The sequence below is a fragment of the Mandrillus leucophaeus genome, unplaced genomic scaffold (assembly GCF_000951045.1).
Source record: "Mandrillus leucophaeus isolate KB7577 unplaced genomic scaffold, Mleu.le_1.0 Scaffold1133, whole genome shotgun sequence".
In the NCBI taxonomy this organism is placed as follows: Eukaryota; Metazoa; Chordata; class Mammalia; order Primates; family Cercopithecidae; genus Mandrillus; species Mandrillus leucophaeus.
The window spans coordinates 255,442-280,272 of NW_012099577.1; the positions used below are offsets into that span (position 1 = coordinate 255,442).

General features: G+C 40.7%; 1 protein-coding gene across 1 annotated transcript in view; it reads left to right on the forward strand.

Moving 5' to 3' along the window:
• Positions 1 to 20,999, forward strand: part of CPEB3 (cytoplasmic polyadenylation element binding protein 3) — a 207,632-nt gene extending 186,633 nt beyond the window's left edge. Inside the window, exons 9-10 of the mRNA XM_011995849.1 lie at positions 18,644 to 20,508; positions 20,810 to 20,999. Coding sequence (XP_011851239.1) covers positions 18,644 to 18,871 — 228 coding nt within the window. The 3' untranslated portion in view covers positions 18,872 to 20,508; positions 20,810 to 20,999. The remainder of the gene's footprint in view (positions 1 to 18,643; positions 20,509 to 20,809) is intronic.
• Positions 21,000 to 24,831: the final 3,832 nt, after the last annotated feature.

The following is a 24,831-nucleotide window of genomic DNA, read 5'->3' on the forward strand; positions in this document are numbered from 1 at the left end:
CTCTGTTAGATGATACAAATTCAGGAGGGCAATAACTGTGTCTTTCAGTTTAACTACGGTATACACAATGCTTGACATCTAGTGGGCACACATTAATTATTTTTGAATTAATGCATGAATGAGTTATTATAGTGAATGAATGATGATTGAGAGGTGACACAAGAGGCCAGACACAGTGGCTCATGCCTGTAATCCCAGCACTTTGGAAGGCTGAGCTGGGAGGACTGCTTGAGGCCAGGAGTTTGAGACCAGCCTGGGCAATGTAGCGAGACCTCATTCTCTTAAAAAAATTTTTTTTAATTTAAAAAAATTAAAAACAGTTAAAAAGAGAGGTGGCCCAGATGGAAGACCTTTTATACCATTCTTTCACATATCCAACTGTCCACCAGAGGGCACTTTGCGCAGCTTTCTTTTTGTACTTAAAGACACTCAAATAATAAAGAAATTTAGATTTCGCTGTTTAGAATATCAAAAGTGTTTTTTGGCACTTATAATACACTCAAGTTGGACTTAACCTTAGGTACGATCTGGTCCAACCCCCTTTGTTTTGTACACAGGAGAATCTAAGAGAGGTTTGGAAACTTTCTCAAGATACTTGACAATTGAGGGCAGAGCTCTCTTCATTGGATGCCCTTTCTGAGCCTTGCTGCTCATCCAGGGGCTCACACCTATAATCCTAATGTTTTGGGAGGCTAAGGTAGGAGGATAGCTTGAGGCCGGGAGTTCAAGACCAGCCTGGGCAACATAACAAGACCCTCATCTCGCCAAAAAAAAATTTTTTTTTTAATTAGCCAGGTGTGAGGACACATGCCAGTAGTCCTAGCTGAGGCAAGAGGATCTATTAAGCCCAGGAGCTTGAGGCTACAGTGAGCTATGACTGCACCACTGAACTCCAACCTGGGTGACAAAGCGAGATCCCATCTCTTTAATTTTTTTAAAATTTAGTAAAGATGTCGGCAGTTTTAGTGTTATGAAACTTATTTTTTGCTTTTGTTTTTGTTTTTTTGAGATGGAGTCTCGCTGTGTCACCCAGGCTTGAGTGCAGTAGCGTGATCTTCGCTCACAGTAACCTCCACCTCCCAGGTTCAAGCTATTCTCCTGCCTTAGCCCCCCGAGTAGCTGGGATTACAGGTGCCTGCCACTACGCCCAGCTAATTTTTTGTATTTTTTTACTAGAGACAGAGTTTCACCATGTTGGCCAGGCTGGTCTCAAACTCTTAACCCTAGTGATCCACCTGCTTTGGCCTCCCAAAGCGCTGAGATAACAGGCATGAACCAATGGGCCTAGCGTCTGAAACATTTTGTTGTAAATGACACAGATAGGGCCAGGCACACTGGTTCACACCTGTAGTCCCAGAACTTTGGGAGGCCAAGGTGGAAGGATCACTTGAGGCCAGGAGTTCAAGACCAACCTGGACAATATAATGAGACCCAGTATCTACAAAAATAAAACAAATTAGCCAGGAATAGTGGCACATGCCGCTAGTCCCATCTACCCGGGAGGCTGGGATAGGAGGATTGCTTGAGCCCAGGAGTTTGAGGCTGCAGTGAGCTACAATTGTACTAGCCTAGGTGACACAGTGAGACCCTATCTCAAAGCAAGAAAAAAAAAGACACAGATTCATGCCTTAGTTTTTACTTCCAAGGAAAAAAGTCATTAACGTCTTGAAATAAATCAATTAAGGCTTACTTATGGCTCATGTTCACTAGTTATTGGCTAATTGGTAATTTGTCCATGTGTTGACAACATCAATGTTGTATGATACTCAGCACATAATTCTCAGCATTTCTTCTGCCTCCACATACTTGAAGTGTATGTTACACTCGTGGGTGACAGAGGCTCCCTAGAACTCTAATAGGGTGGGGCAGTTACAGGCATGACCATTAGCATGTAAGCAGGGATACATTCCATACTCAACTCTATCCCCACCTCCTAAGAACCATTGCTGTAGTTTAAAAAAAAAAAAAAAAAAGTACTGGCTTAGGAATTGAGAGATCTGGGTCTATTCCTAGCTGTTTTCCAATCGTGGTATGACCTTGGGCAAGCTACTTAACCTTTAGAGGCTTGATTTCATTATCCTGAGGTAATAAGAACACCAGCCTAACTACCTCACACTTCATTGCACAGAGAAACCATGACAGTTGAAGAGGTGCTCTGGGAGGTTACTAGGCTGTACAGACAGATGTTGATTTGTATGATTGCTGAGCCTGGCTTATTTAAATTGTGCTATGGCCTAATCATATGTCCAAGGCTAATTGTTGGCTCTTTTTTTTTTCCTTTTAAAGTATTTATTCAGTTCCACTAAGTATCCTTGATATAAGGAAAATGAAATAGTTGAAGTTGATACTTAAAGTTAACATAGGTGCCAATCTGTCAACATTCTGGTTGGATGTCGGTCAAGACACACATGTAAAGACTAAGTTCCTTTTATAGATGTAGACAACTGGGTGTGTTATTTAAAGGATTGAAGGCTTTTTTCACTTTAGTCTTGAAAGTGGTATTTTTACCAGTATCATTTCTCTGATAATGAAAAGATTTTGAACCTGAAATGAAATACACGTTAGGATTAAATTTTGCTTATATTCCTTTGAATGGTGTTTCTGTAAAAAACTAGGTTTAAAGTATTTAAACACAATAAGAGCCAAAGATGGCACCTGTACATATTCTTTCTGTTCTAATGGTATTTTTAGAAGTGATGCCAAATGAACTCTTAAGATGTAAAAGCTTTGCTAAATACAGTTTTTTTTTTTTTTAATGTAATGGAAATCTAGGTTATTTACATATGAAAGATTTTTGTGGTGTGCAAATGAGATCATTGAAAATGGGTAATGCTTTTACGTAGCCGGTTTTCTACCCTCGTCTGCTCTGTGTGGTCATGAGAAAATTTTTAAAATGTAGAATCAGTTGAATCTCCCTTAGCCTAGCAAAAACATATGACTTGATAGATATGAAAAATCTGTTTATAAAAATCTGAGGCAATTCCCCCTGCCCCCCAACACAGCCATTGTCTAGCTCAGCTTGGTCATGTTGTCCCCTAGAAATTTGTAAATCAGATGTTTACAACTTTAAATGCATCATGCAGTATATTGGTTATAGTTTCCCAATTCATTCCATAGAAATATTTTTACTAGTAGAAAGGATACTAGACTAGAATCAGCCAATCTGGGGTTTTAGTCTTGACTGTACCACTTATTATAAAGCTTGAAGGAAGTGTGTGTGTGTGTGTGTGTGTGTGTGTGTGTATGTAAATGAAAGTGTTTTTGAAAACTGTAAAGCACTCTGTCAATATACAGTAGCACTGATAACACATTAATTTATGTCAAACCATGGATGACTAATATTTGAACTCTTCTGGAACATGCTTATTAAAAACAATCTAATTGGAATTTCAGGTGATAAAGGGAGTTAAATATTTCAGGCAAAATCAGGGTAAAGTTGGTTGATTATTTGAGTTCTTTGTTTTTTTTTTAAACCTGTCACTGACTTGAAGCTCATATATGAGGCTTTTATTCTTATTTTTATTTTTGTTGTTGCTGTTGCTGTTTGAGATGGAATCTCATTTTGTTGCCCAGGCTGGAGTGCAGTGGCACAATCTTGGCTCACTGCAATCTCCACCTCCTGGGTTCAAGCGATTCTCCCACCTCAGCCTCCCGAGTAGCTGGGATTACAGACACCCACCACCACGCCCAGCTAAGTTTTGTATTTTTAGTGGAGACAGGGTTTCTCCATGTTGACCAGGCTAGCTTCGAACTCCTGATCCCAGGTAATCCACCCGCCTCGGCCTCCCAAAGTGCTGGGACTACAAGTGTGAGCCACTTGTGCCTGGCCATATATGAATTTTTTAAACGGAGAGGGAGAGATCTCAGCAGGCAGGTCTTCTCTACCCATATTCTAGGGAAAATGTCCCTAGAATTAGTTCCTCAATGTTTCTTAACGTATGCTCCATAAAACATGAGTCTCCTGGGATTTTGTTTTATTTAAAAAATTTTTTTATATTTTATTTTATTTAAAAAATTTAAAATTTTTTTTTATTTTAAAAATTTCGCTGAGTCAAATGAGTTTGGAAATACTCGTTTAAAGAAAGGCTGGTTTATTCTATGACATATTATAATCTTTCATATACTAATCTTCATTGTGAAGACCCAAGAAGGAGGCAATATGCAGTTTTTCACAAATTTATTTTGATCATGGAAAAATGTGTCATTTGTTGGAAATAATGTTTTAGAGAACCCAATTGAGAAAAACACTGTGTTTGCAGCTTCTTTCCTTCTTTCCTGCTCAAATTCAGAAGCTTGATAAGCAGTTGATTGTTTTTCCCTTTCTCTTAGTCCCTTTTGTCCAAGTGTGTCCCATCTACCATGTACTTTCTGTCTACAGAGGGTTTGGGACAGGGCAAGGAAATAGCAGCTGCATATCCATGTAGTAGTGGGGCATTGACATTGTGGTTGATATTCCCTTTAGTATTTGTAATTCTTTGTCTTTTGATTATTTGAGATTATCTGTCACATCTAAAATGTCTCCATATAAGGAAAAATCATTGTTGAAATCAGTACACCATTGACAAAGTGTTCCCGTGACTCTATTTTAGCTTCATGTTGGGAACCAGGGCGCTTTTCAGTTTGCCAGTTTTGGACTTTCTAATACTTTTTATTTAAAGAACATTGTGGCTGGCATGTGGCTCATTACAAAGTGTAATTCCAGCACTTTGGAGGCCGAGGCAGGTGGATCATTTGAGGTCAGGAGTTCGAGACCAGTCTGGCCAACACGGTGAAACCCTATCTCTAATAAAAATACAAAAATTACCCAGACGGTAGTGGTACTTGCCTGTAATCCTAGCTACTCAGGAGGCTGAGGCAGAAGAATCACTTGAGCCTCGGAGGTGGAGGTTGCAGTGAGTCGAGATCATGCCATTGCACTCCAGCATGGGTAACAGAGTAAGACCCTGTCTCAAAAAGGGCATTGTGATAGCTAAGCACATAATATTTGCTTTGAGTAGCATGTTCTTTAGAGTAGTCAATTTTTTATTTAATGGCCTTTTATCCATTGTACCATTCTTTGCAAGTACCTTAAGTACTTAATATATTTAATCTTTTTTTTCTCTCTCTGTTTAGTAGACACATATTGGGCATAAATTTAGTAGACTACCAAAGGCTGTATATTTTTAGCCTACATGAAGATTAATATGACCCATATTTCCGTTAGGAACCATACTAACAGAAATGTTGATAATACCGTACTTTGTTCCTGACCACAGCGGGAATATATACAATGACTCAATAGCAAAAGAAGTGAGGGTGAGATGACCTGTTCTCAGACTATTTCTACTCCTGTCCTTAGTTGGGATTCATACAACCCAGCCTTTATCTTGCTGCTCTTAGTGGTTCCTGCCTGACCTGGCTTGAAAGCTTCCTAGTTGTGTCTATAGCTATGTTTGACTTGACCCTAGAGGAAGCAACACTCAGAAGTGAGTTCAAATATCATCTGAACTAATCCTACCTGGGCTTATTTTGAAGTACTAGGAGTCTCAGAGCCCTTGACTAGAAATAGTTTTTTAAAGGGAGTTTGGGTTATCTAAAGGAAGATAAAGATCTTTGAATGGAATAGAACCTTTTGTCCAGGCTCTCCTTCCAAGTCCTGACTTCTGACTCTCCTGTCCTTCTCTGTTCTTTCATGTCTCCTCCTTTGGACTTGTGATCATTTTTAATATGAAAACTCTTTATAGTGATTTAAATATTCATCTTTCCTGCTCATAGTTGAGTGTAGAGGTTGTTTATGAGATAAAGAATTGGAAAAATGCACTCCAGCCTGGTGACAGAGCGAGACCCTGTCTCAAAAGTAAAATAAAAAATTAAAAAGTAAAGAAATGCTCTTCTCTTGATTGAGTCATATATTTGCAACCATCTTAACTAATACATTGATTACTCAATATGGGGGACATTATCTATCATGGCAGTGAGCTCTGGTTATCTTGTGTCTAGACTTAGCTCTGTTGTATTGCCTTTAACAGTTGAAAATGTGTCAACAGCTTGCTTATGTTATCAGTCGATTTGTCACTTCTTTTTATCATGGATAACTACTTTGGTCTGATTTCTCAAAGTAACCTAGTGAGTTAAAAAAAAGTTCAAAGAAACTAAATTCCTCATTACTGAAGTGTACCTCTTTAACGAATATAACTCATTCCTAAGAGCTATCAGAGTATTTCTGAAACACACAGTATATTGAGCTCACACTAAACAGTGACCACGGGGCAGCCTCTAGTTGGAGTTTCTACTTCTGATCCTGGCAATGCTGTGGATGTCTATGGCCATATTTTAGGTGTCTGTATTGTGAATCATGGCCTCCTTTCAGCCAGCATAGTGTAGGATCTCCAAGTGAGTCAGGTCCTTCTGACAATGTTATATCCTTCTAAAGTGTTGTCCTCAAAATGGAAAGCCAGAGTTGAGGTTTCTTACCCAGAGTACAGCTGGTTCTTCCTTTCAGTGGTCTAAATATTTTGCCTCTGTTGATAAAGCCTGACATTGCAATGGCCCCTCGTAGCATTTGGCCTAAATCTCTGGGTAGTCTGGAGAAAAACAGAAGGTACTCACTCGAGTCCCTGTGTCCAGTAGTTTACCCCAACAATGTGATTATGAGAGCTTCTCCTTTGAAGCCAGAAGAGGAACCCAACCTCAGAGCTAATGTTTTCCATTCAAGTAGCCCCCATACTACTTCTCACCTACTCTGTTTTCTGAGTTCTCCGAAATCACCACCTGAAGCCAGTGTTCTCTGGCTTGACCTCTGTTTGCTGGATTTCTCTTAAGCACAGAGGTGCCCATGTCATTGTCTCTTTCCTCTGTGTGGCAACTCTGCACATCTTCTCTTCTGCCCTTCACACCGACGATCTCCAGTTCATTGTTTTCCTTCTTATGACCTGCAGCAGATCCTTAGATTGGGTTTGTTCTTTTGTCAGCCTCTTCATATTCCTGATTCTTTGAGTTAAAGCCTTGCTTGATGTGCTGCTTAACTACATCTTCTTTACACTTTGACTTACACCTTGTATTTGTGCTGCCAATTTTTTTCTTTCTTTTTTTGACCTAATACTACGCTTTGGCTGTGTGCTGCCAATTTTTCTGAGTAGATGCCAGCCTTATATTTATTCCTATTAAATTATATCACTTCACTTTGCTTCTTTTTCCAGCTTGTCTACTTTGATTCTGTTATCTGAAATCCTTGCTTCTACTTGCCTTCTAGTCACCCATAAGTATGCTTTACGTGCCTTAGGATAACTAGGTATCTGACAGATTATTTTTATTTTCATATTATTATTTTTTAATACGGAGTCTCGCTTTTGCCAGGCTGGAGAGCAGTGGCGTGATCTCGGCTCACTGCAACCTCTGCCTCCCGGGTTCAAGCGATTCTCCTACCTCAGCCTCCCAAGTAGCTGGGACTACAGGTGCGTGCCACCACACCTGGCTAATTTTTGTATTTTTAGTAGAGACGGGATTTCACCATGTTGGCCAGGATGGTCTCGATTTCTTGACCTCATGATCTGCCCGCCTCAGCCTCCCAAAGTGCTGGGATTAGAGGCGTGAGCCACCAGGCCTGGCTGGTATCTGACTGATTTATTTGGTTGTTCCCACCACCAAAGACAGACTGTAACAGAGGTCAGTCTTTGGCTGTCCTTAATAGAACTTTTAGTACATAACTCAAGCTTAGCCTGACCTTGGCCAATGCCTCCTTTCTATTACTACAACTTTTGAGGTCTGAGAAGAAGGAATTCTGCACCTGCGAACAGTTTGTGGTCTCCCTAGTATCTGTTCTCTGCCACTAAGAGTTGTTTAGCCATTGCTTTATTTATTTCAGGAGGTCAGTTTTTTGAGTAATAACAAAATGACTGCAGACGGAAATATTTTCTCTAGCTCATTAGAAACAAAACAATTAAGGATTGAGATCAGTTTAAACTTACAAAACTTACAAAGTACGGCTTTCTCTTTGTCTGTAACATTCTAAATATATTATTCCCTTTACCATCTTCTTTTTTTTTTTTGAGACGGAGTCTCGCTCTGTTGCCCAGGCTGGGGTGCAGTGGCCGGATCTCAGCTCACTGCAAGCTCCGCCTCCCGGGTTCACGCCATTCTCCTGCCTCAGCCTCCCGAGTAGCTGGGACTACAGGCGCCCGCCACCTCGCCTGGCTAGTTTTTTGTATTTTTTAGTAGAAACGGGGTTTCACCGTGTTGGCCAGGATGGTCTCGATCTCCTGACCTCATGATTCACCCGTCTCGGCCTCCCAAAGTGCTGGGATTACAGGCTTGAGCCACCGCGCCCGAGCCCCTTTACCATTTTCTATAGCCACTCATCTAAGGCTCCATATCAGTCCATCTTATCCTTAGTGGTTACAAGCTCATCAATAAATTACATGTATTCTTCAGCATCTTTGGGTATAGTAATCCCCATTAGGCTTATGAGTATGAATCTAAGTGTCTCTCGGTAGGTACTTCTCATCTCCTTCATCTCCTTTGCCTGCAAGGCCCTTTGAAACAGAGGGTCAGCTTAATGATGTGATCAGCTCTGCATGGGGCTCTAGTATTTGAGCTTTAATGGTAATATAGGTCAGTAACGTGATCCCACCAGATTTGTATGTCCGAAGTGTCAGAGGTTGATATTCCAGGTAATTGCAGAGGTTAACAGATAAGCCAGTTTTTATTTTGTTATATATTTGTTTGTTGGGAAAAATAGAGTTAATTTGGATAATCTACTAAAATATTAGGTAATAGTATAGATAGCACTGGGATGTGGCAAAAACCACAAATGGTTTGGGAATGCTTTTCCGAAACTCTTTTACAGACCATAAGTTATTTTAGGGAAGAACTTTGTATTGGTCTGCAGTTCATTTCAGTTGTAATATGGTGGCTGACAGGGAATAGGCACTCCATAAATACTAGTGACGAGGGTGAGGCCACTCGACCCAAAATAATCACCCTTTAGTAGGAGCCAAACTAAGCACACTTAATCCTTCATGCAGCTGCTTCTCTTTCGTTGATTTTTTGTTGTTGTTGTTCCTTATGTCCTTTTATTCTTTAACAATTTATTAATTTATTTTTTATTTTATTTTTCATTTTTGTTGGTAATCTTAGCTGGGATTACAGGTGTGTGCCACCATGCCTGGCTTTTTTTTTTTTTTTTTTGAGACAGGGTCTCACTCTGTTGCTCAGGCAGGCTGGAGTGCAGTGGTGTGATCTCGGCTCACTGCAACCTCTACTTCCCAGGTTCAAGTGATTCTCTTGCTTCACTCAACCTCTGGAGTAGCTGGTATTACAGGCACCACCACCACACCTGGCTCATTTTTGTATTTTCCGTAGAGGTGGGGTTTCACCATGTTAACCAGACTGGTCTCAAACTCCTGACCTCAAGTGATCCACCCGCTTCTGCTTCCCAAAGTGTTGGGATTACAGGCGTGCACCACTGTGCCCAGCCAAATTTTAATACATAGTGGGTGTAGATAGTAGATATTTTGATACAGGCATGCAACGTGAAATAAGCACATCATGGAGAATGTGGTATCCATCCCCTCGAACATTTATCCTTTGACTTACAAACAATCCAATTACACTCCTTATTTTAATATGCAGTTAAGTTATTATTGACTATAGTCACCCTGTTGTGACATCAAATAGTAGGTCTTATTCATTCTTTCTGATTTTTTTGTACCCATTATCCGTCTCCATCTCCTGTCCCACTGTAGCTCCCCACTACGTTTCCCAGCCTATCATTCTACTCTCTATGTATGTGAGTTCAATTGTTTTGATTTTTAGATCCCACAAATAAGTGAGAACATGTGATGTTTGTCTTTCTGTGTCTGGCTTATTTCACTCAACATAGTGATCTCCAGTTCTATCCATGTTGTTGCAAATAGTTGGATCTCATTCTTTTTTAAGGCTGAATGGAACTCTATTGTGTATATGTTCCACATTTGCTTTATCCATTCATATGCTTTTTTGTTTGTTTGTTTATTTTCTTTTCTTTTCTTTTAGACAGAGTTTCGTTCTTGTCTTCCAGGCTGGAGTGCAATGGTGCAATCTTGGCTCACTGCAACCTCCACCTCCCGGGTTCAAGCGATTTTTCTGCCTCAGTGTCCCAAGTAGCTGGGATGACAGGCACCCACCACCACATCTGGCTAATTTTTGTATTTGTAGTAGATACAACATGTAGTAGACCATGTTGTCTAGGCTGATCTCAAACTCCTGACCTCAGGTGATCCGCCTGCCTTGGCCTCCCAAAGTGCTGGGATTACAGGTGTGAGCCATCGTACCTGGCCCATTCATCTGCCAATGGACACTTAGGTTGCTTCCAAATTTGAGCTATTGTGAACAGTGCCGCAACAAACATGGGAGTGCAGATATCTCTTTGATAGACTGATGTCCTTTCTTGGGGGTATATACCCAGCAATGGGATTGCTGGATCATATGTTAGCTCAATTTTTACTTTTCTAAGGAAACTCCAAACTGTTCTCCCTGGTAGTTGTACTAATTTTCATTCCAACCAACAGTGTACAAAGGTTCCCTTTTCTCTACATCCTCACCAGCATTTGCTATTGCCTGTCTTTTGGATATAAACCGTTTTAACTGAGGTGAGATGATATCTCATTGTGGTTTTGATTTGCATTTCCCTGATGATCAATGATGTTAAGCACCTTTTCATATTCCTGTTTGCCATCTGTATATCTTCTTTTGAGAAATGTCTGTTCAAATCTTTTGCCCGTATGTGATTGGATTATTAGATTTTTTTCCTAGAGAGTTGTTTGAGCTCCTTACATATTCTCGTTATGAATCCCTTGTCAGATGGGTAGTTTGCAAATATTTTCTCCCATTCAATGGGTTGTCTCTTTGTTGATTTTATCCTTTGCTGTGCAGAAGGTTTTTAACTTGATGTGATCCTATTTGTCCATTTTTGCTTTGGTTGTCTGTTTGTGGGGGGTATTGCTCAAGAAATTTTTGCCAAGACCAGTGTCCTAAAGATTTTTCCCAGTGTTTTCCTTCAGTAGCTTCATAGTTTGAGGTCTTAGATTTAAGATGTTAATCTATTTTGATTTATATATATATATTTGAGACAAGGTCTTGCTCTGTCACCCAGGCTAGAGTGCGGTGGCATGCTCTTGGCTCACTGCAACCTCCACCGCCCGGATTCAAGTGATTCTTGTGCCTCAGCCTCCCAAGTAGCTGGGGTTACAGGTGTGTGCCACCACGCCTGGCTAATTTTTTTGTATTTTTGGTAGAGACGGGGTTTCACCATATTGCCCAGGCTGATCTCAAATTCCTGACCTCAAGTGATTCACCCACCTCGGTCTCCCAAAGTGCTAGGATTACAGGAGTGAGCCACAGCACCCAGCCGAGGATTTTTATCATGAAGGGATTTTGAATTTTATCAAATACTTTTTCTGCATCAATTAAAATGATAATATGGTGTTTATCCTCCATTCTGTTGATATAATTGACTGATTTTTTTTTTTTTTTTCTTTGAGACAGAGTTTCGCTCTGTTGGCAGGCTGGAGTGCAGTGGCGCGATGTCAGCTCACTGCAGCCTTCACCTCCCAGGTTCAACTGATTCTCTTGCCTTAGCCTCCCGAGTAGCTGGAATTACAGGCATGTGCCACCATGCCCAGCTAATTTTTGTATTTTTAGTAGAGACGAGGTTTCACCATGTGGGTCAGGCTGGTCTCAAGTTCCTGACCTTGTGATTTCTGATTTTATTTATTTAAATCTTTTCTTTTTCTTAGTCTGGCTAAAAGTTTGTCGGTTTTGTTTAACTTTTCTATTGTCTTTTTCATTTCAGTTGCATTTTATTTCTGCTCTGATCTTTATTATTTCTTTCTTCTATTAATCTTGGGTTTCATTTCCTCTTGCGTTTCTAGTTCTTTAAGTTTCATCATTAGATTCTTTATTTGAAGTTTTTCCTCCTTTTTGATGTAGGCTTACACTATAAACTTTCCTCTTAGTACTGCTTTTGCTCTATCCATAGGTTTTGGTATGTTCCGTTTTCATTATCATTTGTCTCAATAAAATTTTCAGTTTCCTTCTTAATTTCTTCATTGACCCACTGGTCATTCAGGAGCATATTGCTTAATTTCCATGTATTTGTTTTTTCTTTCTTTTTTTTTTTGTTTTGACGGAGTTTCACTCTTGTCGCCCAGGCTAGAGTGCAATAGTGCAATATCTCGGCTCACTGCAACCTCCACCTCCCAGGTTCAAGCGATTCTCCTGCCTCAGCTTCCCAAGTAACTGGGATTATAGGCATGTGCCACCACACCTGGCTAATTTTGTATTTTTAGTAGAGACGGGGTTTCTCCTTGTTGGTCAGGCTGGTCTCAAACTTCTGACCTCAAGTGATCCACCTGCCTTGGCCCAAAGTGCTGGGATTACAGGTGTGAGCCACTGTACCCGGCCCATGTATTTGTATAGTTTGCAAAATTCCTTTTGTTATTAATTTCTAGTTTTATTACATTATGGTTACAGAAGATACATGATATTATTTCAATTTTTTGAATGTTTTAAGACTTACTTGGTGACCTAACATATGGTCTATCCTTGAGGATGATCCATGTGCTGAGGAAAAGAATGTGTGTTCTGTAGCTTTTGGATGAAATGTTCTGTAAATATCTGTTAGATCCCTTTGTTCAGTCGTGCAGATTAAGTCTGCATCTTTCATCAATAAAGATGTTTCTTTATTGATTTTTGGTCTAGAAGATCTAGCCAATGATGAAAGTGGGGAGTTGAAGTCTCCAGCTATTATTGTATTGGGGCCTATCTTTCTCTTTAGCACTAATATTTGCTTTATATATCTGGGTGCTCCAGTGTTGGGTGCATACATATATAATCAATTTATATATATATATATATGTATGTATGTATGTTTGAGACAGAGTCTTGTTCTGTCACCCAGGCCGGAGTGCACTGGCGCGATCTCAGCTCACTGAAACCTCCACCTCTGAGGTTTCAGTAATTCTCCTGCCTCAGCCTCCTGGGTAGCTAGGATTACAGGTACCTGCCACCATGCCTACTAATATAGTACAGGGGTGTTGTACCCCGTAGAGACGGGGTTTTGCCATGTTGGTCAGTCTGGTCTCAAACTCCTGACCTCAGGTGATCCACCCACCTTGGCCTCCCAAAGTGCAGGGATTACAGGCGTGAACCACTGTGCCCGGCCCAAATATATATTTAAAATTTCTATATCCTCTTGTTGAATTGACTCCTTTATCATTATATAGTGACCTTTGTCTCTTCTTTGAGTTTCCTCAGCACAACTATTTTGAATTCTGTCTGAAAGGTCACATATCTCTGTTTCTCCAGGATTGGTCCCTGGTGCCTTATTTAGTTTATTTGGCGAGGTCATGTTTTCCTGGATGGTGTTGATGCTAGTAGATGTTCTTTGGTGTCTGGGCATTGAAGAATTAGGTATTTATTGTAGTCTTCACTGCCTGGGCTTATTCATACCTGTCCTTCTTGGGAAGGCTTTCCAGATATGTGAAAGGACTTGGGTGTTGTATTCTACGCTGTTTCTGCTTTAGGGGTCACCCAAGCCCAAGTTAGCTACTACAGTTCCTGCAGACTCGTAGAGGTGCTGCCTTGATGGTCTTGGGCAAAATCTGGGAGAATTCTCTGCATTACCAGGCAGAGATTCTTGTTCTCTTCCCTTACTTTCTCCCAAACAAAGAGTCTCTCTGTTCTCAGTCACCCTGTGGCCACCACCACTCTGACTGTGCTGTGTCCGACCTGAAGCCAGCTTTTGCGTAAGGCCTGCCGTAACCACTCCCTGGTTACTGCCTGTGTTCACTCAGGGCCCTGGGCCTCTACTATCAGCAGGTGGCAAAGCCAGCCAGGCTTGTGTCTTTCCCTTCAGGGCGGTGAGTTTCCCCAAGCCCCTGGGCAGACTCAGAGATGCTGTCCCGGCATCATGTACTAAAGTGGAAAACCTTAGAAGTCTACCTGGTGTTCTATTGTATTGTGACTGAGCTGGCACTCAAACTACAATTGCAGTCTTTCCCACTCTTCCCTCCCCTTTCCAAAGGCGGAGGAGTCTCACTTTTCCACCACCGCCACCCCAGGCCATGAGAAGTACTGCCAGACTAAGTCCAGCATTCCCTTAAGGCCCTAAGTCAGCCCGTGGTAAACACTGCCTGGCCTGAAACCCTCTTTCAGAGCACTGGGCTCCCCTCTGGCCCAGGGCAGGTCCAGAAATGCCATCCAAGAGTCAAATCCTAGAGTTGGGGACCCCAGGAGCCTGCCCACTGCTCTACCCAACTGTGGCCTTGCTGGTACCTGAAGCCAGCAAGTCTCAGAGGCTCACCCAAGGTCCTGGGTATCACTGCTGGCTATTCAGGGCCCAAGGGCTCTTCAGCCAGCAGGTAATGAATGCTGCCAGGACTGGGTCCTTCCTTCAAGGCAGTGGGTTCCCTTATGGCCCAAGGTGTGTCTAGAAATGTCACCTGGGAGCTAGGGCCTGGAAAAGGGACCTCACAATTCTGACTGTGCCCTGTCCTTCTGTGGCTGAGCTGGTATCCAAGACGTAAGACGAAGCCCTTCCCACTTTTCCCTCTCCTCTCCTCAAACTGAAGGAAGAGGTCTCTTTTGCAGCCATGAGCTGTGCAGCCTGGGGTTAGGACAGGGGTGATGCCAGCCCTCCCTTGGCTGATGTCTCAGTAGGCCACGTGCCCCCTGAATCCACTGTCTCTGGGCCTAGTTCAGCACTAGGACTCACCTAAGTGTTGCAGTCCTTATGGCCTAGACTGACTTTCAAGTTGATTTGGAGACACAGAGCGCTATAGCCCACAGTGGCGAGGCTTGGGGGAACTCGAGTTCCCCCTGCTGGAATTGGAGATTCCCCTCAGGCGTGGGCTGGTTTAAATACTTGGTGATTCAGGACTATTTTTCTATCTCCTCAGTGCCTCTTTCAGCAATATGAAGATAAAACCAGGTACTAGGAGGACCTACCTGATTTTTGGTTCTTCTAAAGGTGTTTTTTTCTGTGTAGATAGTTACTAACTTCCTGTTCTTGTGGGGCATGGGTCAGGTGGAGGTTGATCGGCGGAGACTTCTGTTCTTCCATCTTGCTCTGCCTCTCTTTTGTTGATTTCAATCCAGAAATACTGTTTGCCTGTTGCTGTTTGAGAGGTCGTAGTAGCTAACTCGCATGTCTGTGTTTGTGGATCATCATGGTGTGTGTCTTGTCGTTAGGCAAACCTCTGCTCTTCAGACACCCTCAGGAGCAGCTCTGCGGGGACAGCACCGCTCATCCCTCTGGAAGCTTTCAGGAAAGGCCCCTGAGAGCACAGTAGCAATCCAAAAGCCACATTCTGTTTTTTATTTTTACTATTATTACATATATATTTTTGAGACAGGGTCTCACTGTGTCACCTAGGCTGGAGTACAATGACAGGATCTTGGCTCACTGCAGCCTCTAGCTCTTGGGCTCAAGGGATCCTCCCGCCTCAGCCTCCCAAGTAGCTGGGACTACAGGTGCATCCCACTATGCAGGGCTAATTTTTTTGTTGTTGTTGCCCAGGCTAGTCTCGAACTCCTGGGCTCAAGGGATCCTCCTGCCTCAGCCTTCCAAGGTGTTGGAATTACAGGCATCAGCCACTGCACCCAGCCTATTTTTTTTCACCATATTAAGAGTCATATCTATTGGCATTTAATGTTCAGCTCTTCACAAACTTGATTTTTTCCTAACTTTCCAGGCAAAATGAAAATGATTGGAAATTGCAAACCTAAAAGAGGTGTTTGGAACGTGTTTTAGATATGATAACGGACCACCAGATTTTGAAGGGGGCTGACAGAAAAAGTGAAAACTCTCTACTGCATTGTATTACTTGGCATTCCTTAGGAATAATGTTCATAATGTCTCCTATCTAAGAGGGGGAGGGGAACTAGTACATTTTAGCAAGATTTTTGTCAAAAAACATCAACATTCAACATATTTTGGCACCAAAAAGGAGAAGTGCCTGGTTTCTGGAAAAATAACTTGAGGTATATGTTATTCCCTAAGAAAGCTGGTAAATAAGGCATCACTGTGTGCCTCTGGCCTCAAGGCAGTCATGAAAGCCTTCATGACACATCTTCTGAACTACTGTGTAGACTAGATCCCCCAAAACCCTTTAGCCAGTAAGGAGCACTGTTACCAAGCTTAGTTGGAAGCCCAAATAGACAGAAGGTGCTGTTTTATTAATACTGCATTTTCAAATATCAGCACAAATGTATTACATGACCTTACGTATGTTTGTTCAGCATTTTACAGCTTGCAGTAGCCATTGTTCCACTTGGTCCTAATGTCCCTGTGTAATGGAAATCTTTTCTCATCAACCGATGGAGCATAATTAAGTCTTTTTCATGGCTGCATGATATTCCATCGAAATGGATAACCCATATTTTATTCAAGTGTTTCCCTGTAGCTAGACATTTACTTTGTTTCTGATTTTTTGCCATTGTGGACAAGTCTCGCAGTAGATATACTTTACATATGTCCTCACTTCTGGTGGTTATATTTCCAAGCATTGGGATTGCATCTGGAACAATAGTCAACACTGGGATTCTTGGGTTGAAGGGTATACATATTTTTAATTTGAATAATTTGCTAGTTTGCTTTTCAAAAATGTTGTAGCAGACCAGGTGTGGTGGCTCACGCCTGTAATCCCAGCACTTTGGGAGGCCAAGGCAGGGGATCACCTGAGGTCAGGAATTTGAGACCAGCCTGGCCAACATGGTGAAACCCCATCTGTACTAAAAATATAAAAATTATATTTGGGTGTGGTGGTGGGCACCTGTAATCCCAGCTACTTGGGAGGCTGAGGCAGGAGAATCTCTTGAACCTGGGAGGTGGAGGTTGCGGGAGGTGGAGGTTGCAGTGAGCTGGTGGAGGTTGCAGGAGGTGGAGGTTGCAGTGAGCTGAGATTGTTCCATTGCACTCCAGCCTGGGCAACAACAGTGAGACTCCATCTCAAAAAAAAAAAAAGTTGTAGCAATTCATATTTCTATCACCAAATGATGAGAAATAGTTATCACTCTTTTAAATGTTTGCCAATCTGATGAGAATAATGGCATCAATTTTTTTTCCTGACTACAAGTAAATATGAACATCTTTTTTTTTTTTTCTTTTTTTCTTTAAGAGCCAGGGAAACAGTATGCTGCTCAGGCCGGGCTTGAACTCCTGGGCTCAAGTGATCCTCTCACCTCCTGAGTAGCTGGGATTACAGGTGCATGCCACCACAACCAGCTAATATAAACATTTTTATGTGAATTGTCTGTGAATTCTTATGTGAATTATTCTCTATGCATTTCCTCATTGAGTTGTGTATCTCCAAAGAAGATACACAAATGGACAACAAGCACATGAAAAAAATGCTAAACATTGTCCATCATTAGAGAAATGCAAATCAAAACCACAATAAGATAGTATTTCGACCGGGCATGGTGGCTCACGCCCATAATCCCAGCACTTTGGAAGGCTGAGGCAGGCGGATCACCTGAGATCAGGAGTTTGAGACCAGCCTGGCTAACATGGTGAAACCCCATTTCTACTAAAAATACAAAAAATTAGCCGAGCGTGGTGGTGCACTCCTGTAATACCAGCTACTTAGGAGGCTGAGGCAGGAGAATGGCTTGAACCCGGGAGGTGGAGGTTGCATTGAGCCGAGATCACACCACTACACTCCAGCCTGGCAAGAGAGTGACAATCCATCTCAAAAATAATAATAATAATTAAAAATAAATAAAGTTAATGATGTTTCTTTTCTAAAGTTCTAGGAAAGGAAAGTGGGTGAGAACGTGGTAACTTTTTTCTTCTTTTGGTTTTCAGTCATACAGCTTTGCTTCATTTAGATTTAAAAATGTTCCCTAAAGGGCTGTGATGAAAAGTTGTCTTCTATTGAAGTTTCCAGTGTTGGGGGGAGATTAAGGTAACAGAGAAAGTTCCAAAACTAAAAAAGTCCCAATTATTATAGTAGCTTCTTAACACCTCAGCTGTGAGTCCCTTTTCCTCTCCAGTCCATGGTATGCAGTATTGGGGTGTTAGTCTCAGGGAGCTGCATCACTACGACACTGAGGTGCACAGCCTCACAGCAGTGTACCCTTCAGCTCCTCCCATATTCAGTGTGCCTCTTGCCCTCAGGCCTGGCTCCAGCCACAGCATCTCCCAAGGATGTGCCTGCCTCCTCTTGCTTATGGCCTTTGTCCTGGCTGCTTCCTCTCCCTGCAGTGTTCTTTGTCCTGCACTGACAGACAAAGCTTTCAGGATTCAGCTTTCAGGATTCAGCTCAGCCCCTCTTAATCCTCCCCAGCACCCTTTGATGTAAACACTATTATACCCATTTACAGATTACACAAATGTGTGTGTGTTAAATGTGTTTATGTGTGTGAAAACATACCCATTTTACAGATATAGTCATAGAGCAAACAGAGGCACAGAGATTTTAAGAATTTGTCTCATATCACACAAGAAGTAAATCAAGGAGCTTATTCCAAAGCCTATGCTGTCGATTACCATCCAGTATCAGCAGAGTTGAAAGCAGCATCTGATTGAGACGTACCGTGAAGCTATACTATAAACTCTCAAAAGCAAGACATGTGAGGAAGCTTTGCTAAACCATTTTTCTCTGTCTTTCCTCTTTGGGTCCAGGTTGAAGTAAAGCCATATGTGCTAGATGATCAGATGTGTGATGAGTGCCAGGGCACACGCTGTGGTGGGAAGTTTGCCCCGTTCTTCTGTGCCAACGTCACCTGTCTGCAGTATTACTGTGAATACTGCTGGGCGAGCATACATTCCCGAGCCGGGCGGGAGTTCCACAAACCGCTGGTGAAGGAGGGAGGCGACCGCCCTCGTCACGTCCCGTTCCGCTGGAGCTGAGCCACGGCCGACCCAGCCACAGTACTGGAGTAGATAACAAGGAGGGGAGAGAGAGGGCACTGCCTCAGGGCTTACAGTGTTCTGGAAATCTGTGCATTCGTTCTTGATTTTTAAAGAAGAATTGGGTCTTTTTATTATTATTATTAATTATTATTATTATTATTATTTACAGTCATATTACTGAACTCAGTGTCCAGTATAATGCAGAATTGCAGAGTGTAGAATGGTACTGATTTGCACTTTGATTCACACCTTTGTCTGCTTGGTACCTTAATTTTTTATACCTGATTTGTCACTCGTGACAGTATGTAGGCTGCCATTCTCATTAGCGGCCGTCAGGCTACTGTCTGTGATTCTTTTGTTTGTTGCTGTGGTGGTGTTGTTCTGATTGTTTTGAACTGGAGCATGCACTTATTTTCAGAAACTTAGAGAGTTGCCCCTAGAACAAGACTTACCAAAGGTAATACTCGTGAGTAGGTGGCAGATGTAGCAAAAACTTCACAACAATTCAGAATCATTAGTTCGGGTCACTTAGAGTAAGGATAACCCTTCATGAAAATAAGCCTTTAGTTGCTCTCTATTTTGACTTGTAAGGATACCTCATAAGCTGGATCTTTTATTTTTCCTTCATGTTTGATTTTTGTTTTGCCGAGGATTTTGGTTAGATCTTTTAGTATTATGTAAATTTATGCTGCAATAGCTTTTGCTGCTATTAAAATGGTATTATTAATACCATAATACTCTATTCAGGCTAAGATATCAATTAAACACAAAAACCCAACAACACACTTTTGTGATTTTAGGGATAGAGTCAGCTGCCGAAAGGAGATCAGAATAGACTTCAGAAAGCTTCGGTGGAAGGTCACTATTTCTGACTGCATGTTTACTTAATCAGGTTGCTGCATGCAATAAATTTTATATCCAATGTCTAGTATAAAACGTTCCCACAATGCACAAATTAAGAATCTATATAAGCTATAAAATACTCATTTTTTTAAAAAAGTTTTTTTCATTCAAAGAATTGGTAATTGACCAGAGGAAGGCATGCCTCAGTAAATGGAATGCTCTGAATGAGAAGAGCCCATAACAGAATGACCTATATTACAACCGATATAAAACCTAGGTGTAGGATATTCTTCAAGCAAATTTGTGGATGGTAGATGAAGTACTTTGCGGTGCTCTGTTATATATTGTGCAATTTATTTTATATAGTAAAGTGATTATGTCTAACTGTGATCAAACTTAACTGTTTAAAGCCTCTGTCAGACATTAACGAACTTGACAGTTCATAACTGGTATATTATAAACTAACACATGAGCTCTTAGTTACAATCTCTTAGTGCTTGCACCATTTTACATAGCTTCAGACCTTGTCCAGAAAACCAAAGAGCTCATCTTAGCTTACAAACACTAAGAATATATACAGGATATAGAGATAAGTTGTCAGATTGACAAACTAGGCACATTTTTAAGAAAGTTGTGTAATGGTGATGCTAAAGAAATGTCTGTACAAAATAAGATGGCCTGGGCAGAGTGGGTTGTCTGGGTGAGAAACTAACTACTTAATTCCCTGGATTTATCCTGTTAAGCTTGAGTAGAATGAAGGCCTGCTGGCACTAGCGTGGTCTAGAATGAAGGCCTGCTAGCCAGGCCTGCTAGCCCTAGCGTGGTCTAGAATGGAGGCCTGCTAGCCGTAGCGTGGTCTAGAATGGAGGCCTGCTAGCCCTAGCGTGGTCTAGAATGAAGGCCTGCTAGCACTAGCGTGGTCTAGAATGGAGGCCTGCTAACCCTAGCGTGGTCTAGAATGAAGGCCTGCTAGCACTAGCGTGGTCTAGAATGAAGGCCTGCTAGCCCTAGCGTGGTCTAGAATGGAGGCCTGCTAGCACTAGCGTGGTCTAGAATGAAGGCCTGCTAGCCCTAGCGTGGTCTAGAATGGAGGCCTGCTAGCACTAGCGTGGACATTTTTCTAGCATTCACCCTTGGGCTGCAGATAGTAATATATAAACACACACAATGATTGCAAGACTATGTAAATCTTTTTTTAATCTTCTTCCTATGTTTTGGAATTCTGGGGACAATCTGACTGGATATGACACTGCAGAATAGATTTAAGTCGCTGTGTTTTCTGTGCTGTGATGTCCTTGTACTGTCTTAAGTTAGTGTTGCTTTTGTTTCGTTCTCCCATGTTTGGTTGCAATTACTGACTCTCAAGCTATAGTTTGTTTTCAAAAAGGAAAAACAAAATAGTTTTTTACTGGATTAAAAATGCTTATTTTAGAATTCTCCCCTTTTTAAGGCTTTTTGGTAATAATTGCTTTTTTCCAGCCCCGGTGTGGTTTTGTTTGTTTTTTTCTATGTTTGTGGGTTTTTTTTTCATCTGTACAAGAAATTTTGTTATGCACTACTACTTTTTGTATTCTAGACAGTTTTCAAAAGTTGGCAGATTTTTTTTTGTTTTTAAGGAAAAAGGCATGCTTTCTGACTGACATGATCTTTTGCAATACCTCAATTTTGAAATATAGGAAAGAAAATGATATTTTCTAAGTAAGTTTATTCAGAAAAATATATATTAATTTAATTCTGCAAGAAAATGATTTAACAGATGGGTAACTTTATTTTTTTCATGCTTATTTGTGTTTTTTGAAAATGAAGAAGTTAGAGCTTTATAACTATAATATTAAAGATCATATCTAACCTACAGAAATCTACCTAATTATGTGAAAGAAGCAAAACTTTTTGAAGAAGCACCCCTCTTTCATGTATTAAAATAACACTGAGATTTTTTAAAAAGCTGGAAGATTGTACAGCATAAAGCTAAAGTGAAGACAGAAAACATTGTCCTGAAGAATAGGTTACAAAAAATAAACTCCATTTGGTGCTGAACGTTGTGAATAGATGGTGGAAACTACTTTCCCTTAATTTGTATATTTCTAATCAAGCGTTGATTGTGCGCGACTGACCAGGATTGTGAAAGAGTTCTTCTGTTTGTATTTTTTTAAAGAGAACTTTTTTAGTTTATTAAATTATAACACGTTCCCTTTTGTTTTGTAAATAAATGTGCCCCCAAGTTGTTAATGTTATATTAAAAGAGAGGGTCCTTCAAAAAAATTATTTTTTAAAACACAGAGGTGTTCTGACCTGCAACTTGACTGGGAAGCCCCTGGGTAACACAGGTCCTGCTGTGGCCTTTCCTTGGTGTGACACTTGAACTAGTCGATTTTTTGAAGGCTATAACTTAACCTCGACTATTTGTTGTTATGTGCAATACTGTTTGTACTGTTTGTATAAAAAATAGAAAAAAAAGAAAAGAAAAAAGGCATAAATCTTTATTGCAGATTTATTTTCATTGCAAACTTTAGACATTGTGATTCACTGAAATCATTTTTCTACTGTCAAATATGTACCTTTTCTTCATGCTGGTATTTTTTCAATAGTAATGTAGCCTTTGTACTGAGACAAATTTTCATTGTTATTTTTAGAAAGATTTTTTGCTAAGAAAAAAATTAAACATATTTACATATTTTTCATTTTATTTCGTATTTTCTTTAAGGAGTGCTTTCTCAATCATTAATAGAGTTGTTTCTGGGAGGGACTTTCATATCTGGTCAATGTCATAATATTATTTTGTATTTTTATTGGAATAAATTAATTTTATGATGCTAATTCTTTAAAAGTTTATTTTTTTCATTTTCAGTTATTTTTGAAGCTAAAACCTTTGTAATATTGTTACTAAAGTGTCTAGTTTTTTGAAATGCAAAGCTTTATGTATTAACTTGCTGATGTGGTTTACAATAGTGTGACAACGATGAAAATGGTTGGTTATGTAAAGTGATTGGAAATGTAACGGATAATTGGGTAATAAAATGACAGAATGAGCAGAACATGTGAGATTTTGAGAAGCCTTTTCCTTTATCACAGTGGTTTAGTGTAAGACTAGGGATGTCACAGTGCAGTTCTCTAGGGATGTCACGGTGGATTTATACAACACCAGGTGCAGCCAAACCTGTGGCCCTGAGAATGAAGTCACCCCAACCGGAATACCACCGGGTTTCAAATCTGGCTAAGTCAACAGAATGTTTCATTGCTTTTTCCCCTCTAACTCTTCATTATGTCGTGTGTGTGTGTGTGTGTGTGTGTGTGTGTGTGTGTGTGTGTGTGAGAGAGAGAGAGAGAGAGAGAAAGAGAGAGAACCTGCCACCAACTGCTGTCCTTGTGTGAGACAGTGCCTTTCTCCCAGGCCGAATCTTTTCTGTGCACTGACAGTGGTGATGTCTGAGTCATACAGGAAGTTGCTAAGAGGACACCGCCTTCGTGGTGTACTGCAGACCTCACCTGCAGGGTCTCACTCGTGCTGCCTCCCTGTAAGGCTCAGTTGGTGGCACTGAAGAAGCACACTCGGATGTCACCACTGTCTGTGGACCCTGACTATGTGTCGGGTTGCATCTTCCTCCACACCCACGCCTGCTTCCTGTTCTGGTGCCCCTTGTTTGCCTTTCATTGTGGCAACTGCGTGCATGATCTGTCTGCCTTTCTGCTGCTGCTTTTCCAACACCCTCCTCACCTGGAAGCTGTGCAGTTAAGGCACAGTCATTAATGTGTCATTGCAATAGCACCTACAGTCAAAGCAAAAACTACAACTGCAAAACTGGTGTTGCGTAAACAGAACAGCCAATGACTTGCTCCAGATAGATGATATGTTTCTACTAGTGGTTGATGGCCTCTTTCAGCTCCATCGCTGTGGAGGTGAGGTTCATCAATAACTCAGAGAAACTTGTGTCCAGAGTTGGTCTTGGGTATGCTCTATGTATTCAGTTTTGTAAATAATATATAGATTAGATCAAGTTGTGATGTAAAATTTTAACTCAAATTGGGTACTACTGGTTGGAATTTTACATTAACTACAAATAAATGATTAGGAACAGAAGAAAAGAAATCGGAAAATTCTTGCTTAGTGGTATAAAGATTATGCTTAGATTTCTGCCTATATCTTGTGTTTTATAGCTTGTTAGTGAGGCATGGGCTAATGCAGAATGTACTGCATTTATGCAATTAGCGAATAACTGCTAGTTTTCATTTTATCTATTATATTAGCAACAAAATGGCATTTAACTGGGTAAAGCTCCTACCTAAATATTTGAGTATTGTGACATCTCTACTTGCAAGGTTTGAGTGAAAGATTAGTCACAGATTAGTGAAAAAAAATGTATCTTTTTGTTAAAAATGGCTTATTTGAATGGATTGTTGCTTTTCACTAGCTTGTATGGTATGTCAGCTAACATTTCTTTGTTTTTTTTTCTTTTATAATAACTAAACTTCTCTATCTCAGCTGCAATAGTGTTCCATCTTACCACAGAGTGTTTTATAATTAATGCTGTTGACTTTATACCCCAAAATGGGTCAAGAAGTGGCTATATGATTCGGGGATGTTTAAATTTGTATGATGACAAAGTTAATTGCAACAAGTAGAAAACTTGGGTGCTAATACAGGATAACTTACGCTCTCTTTCTTACCTGGATATAGTTCTGTTGGGGTATAAAGTATTAGGTATTTGTATTTTTGCTGTCAAAATAATGGACTTAACTTTTAGGGTGTTCACAGCTAAGATCTCTGTATTTGTTTTTCAACTAACAACTAATTTTAAATGTATTGTATCTTTTATTACTTGTTCTCTTAGATTGTTTTTTGCTAGTAACCCTTACTCAGCTTCTGCCTTTGGGGCTTGGACTAATATTGCTTGTATGGAACTACAGTACTGTGACTAAACATGGAGCTCAATGCAGCTACTGCTTACAACTGCTTAAACTTTGTAGTTTGGACTTCATTTTTTTCTGTAATAACAACTTATTAAATCTAGTTGTATGAAGTACTGACACTTGTCATCCTTTGCATTTGCTGAGGAATAGCTTGGAGTATATGGTTCACATCTGGGAACATTGGTGCATTCCAGTTTGCTTGATTA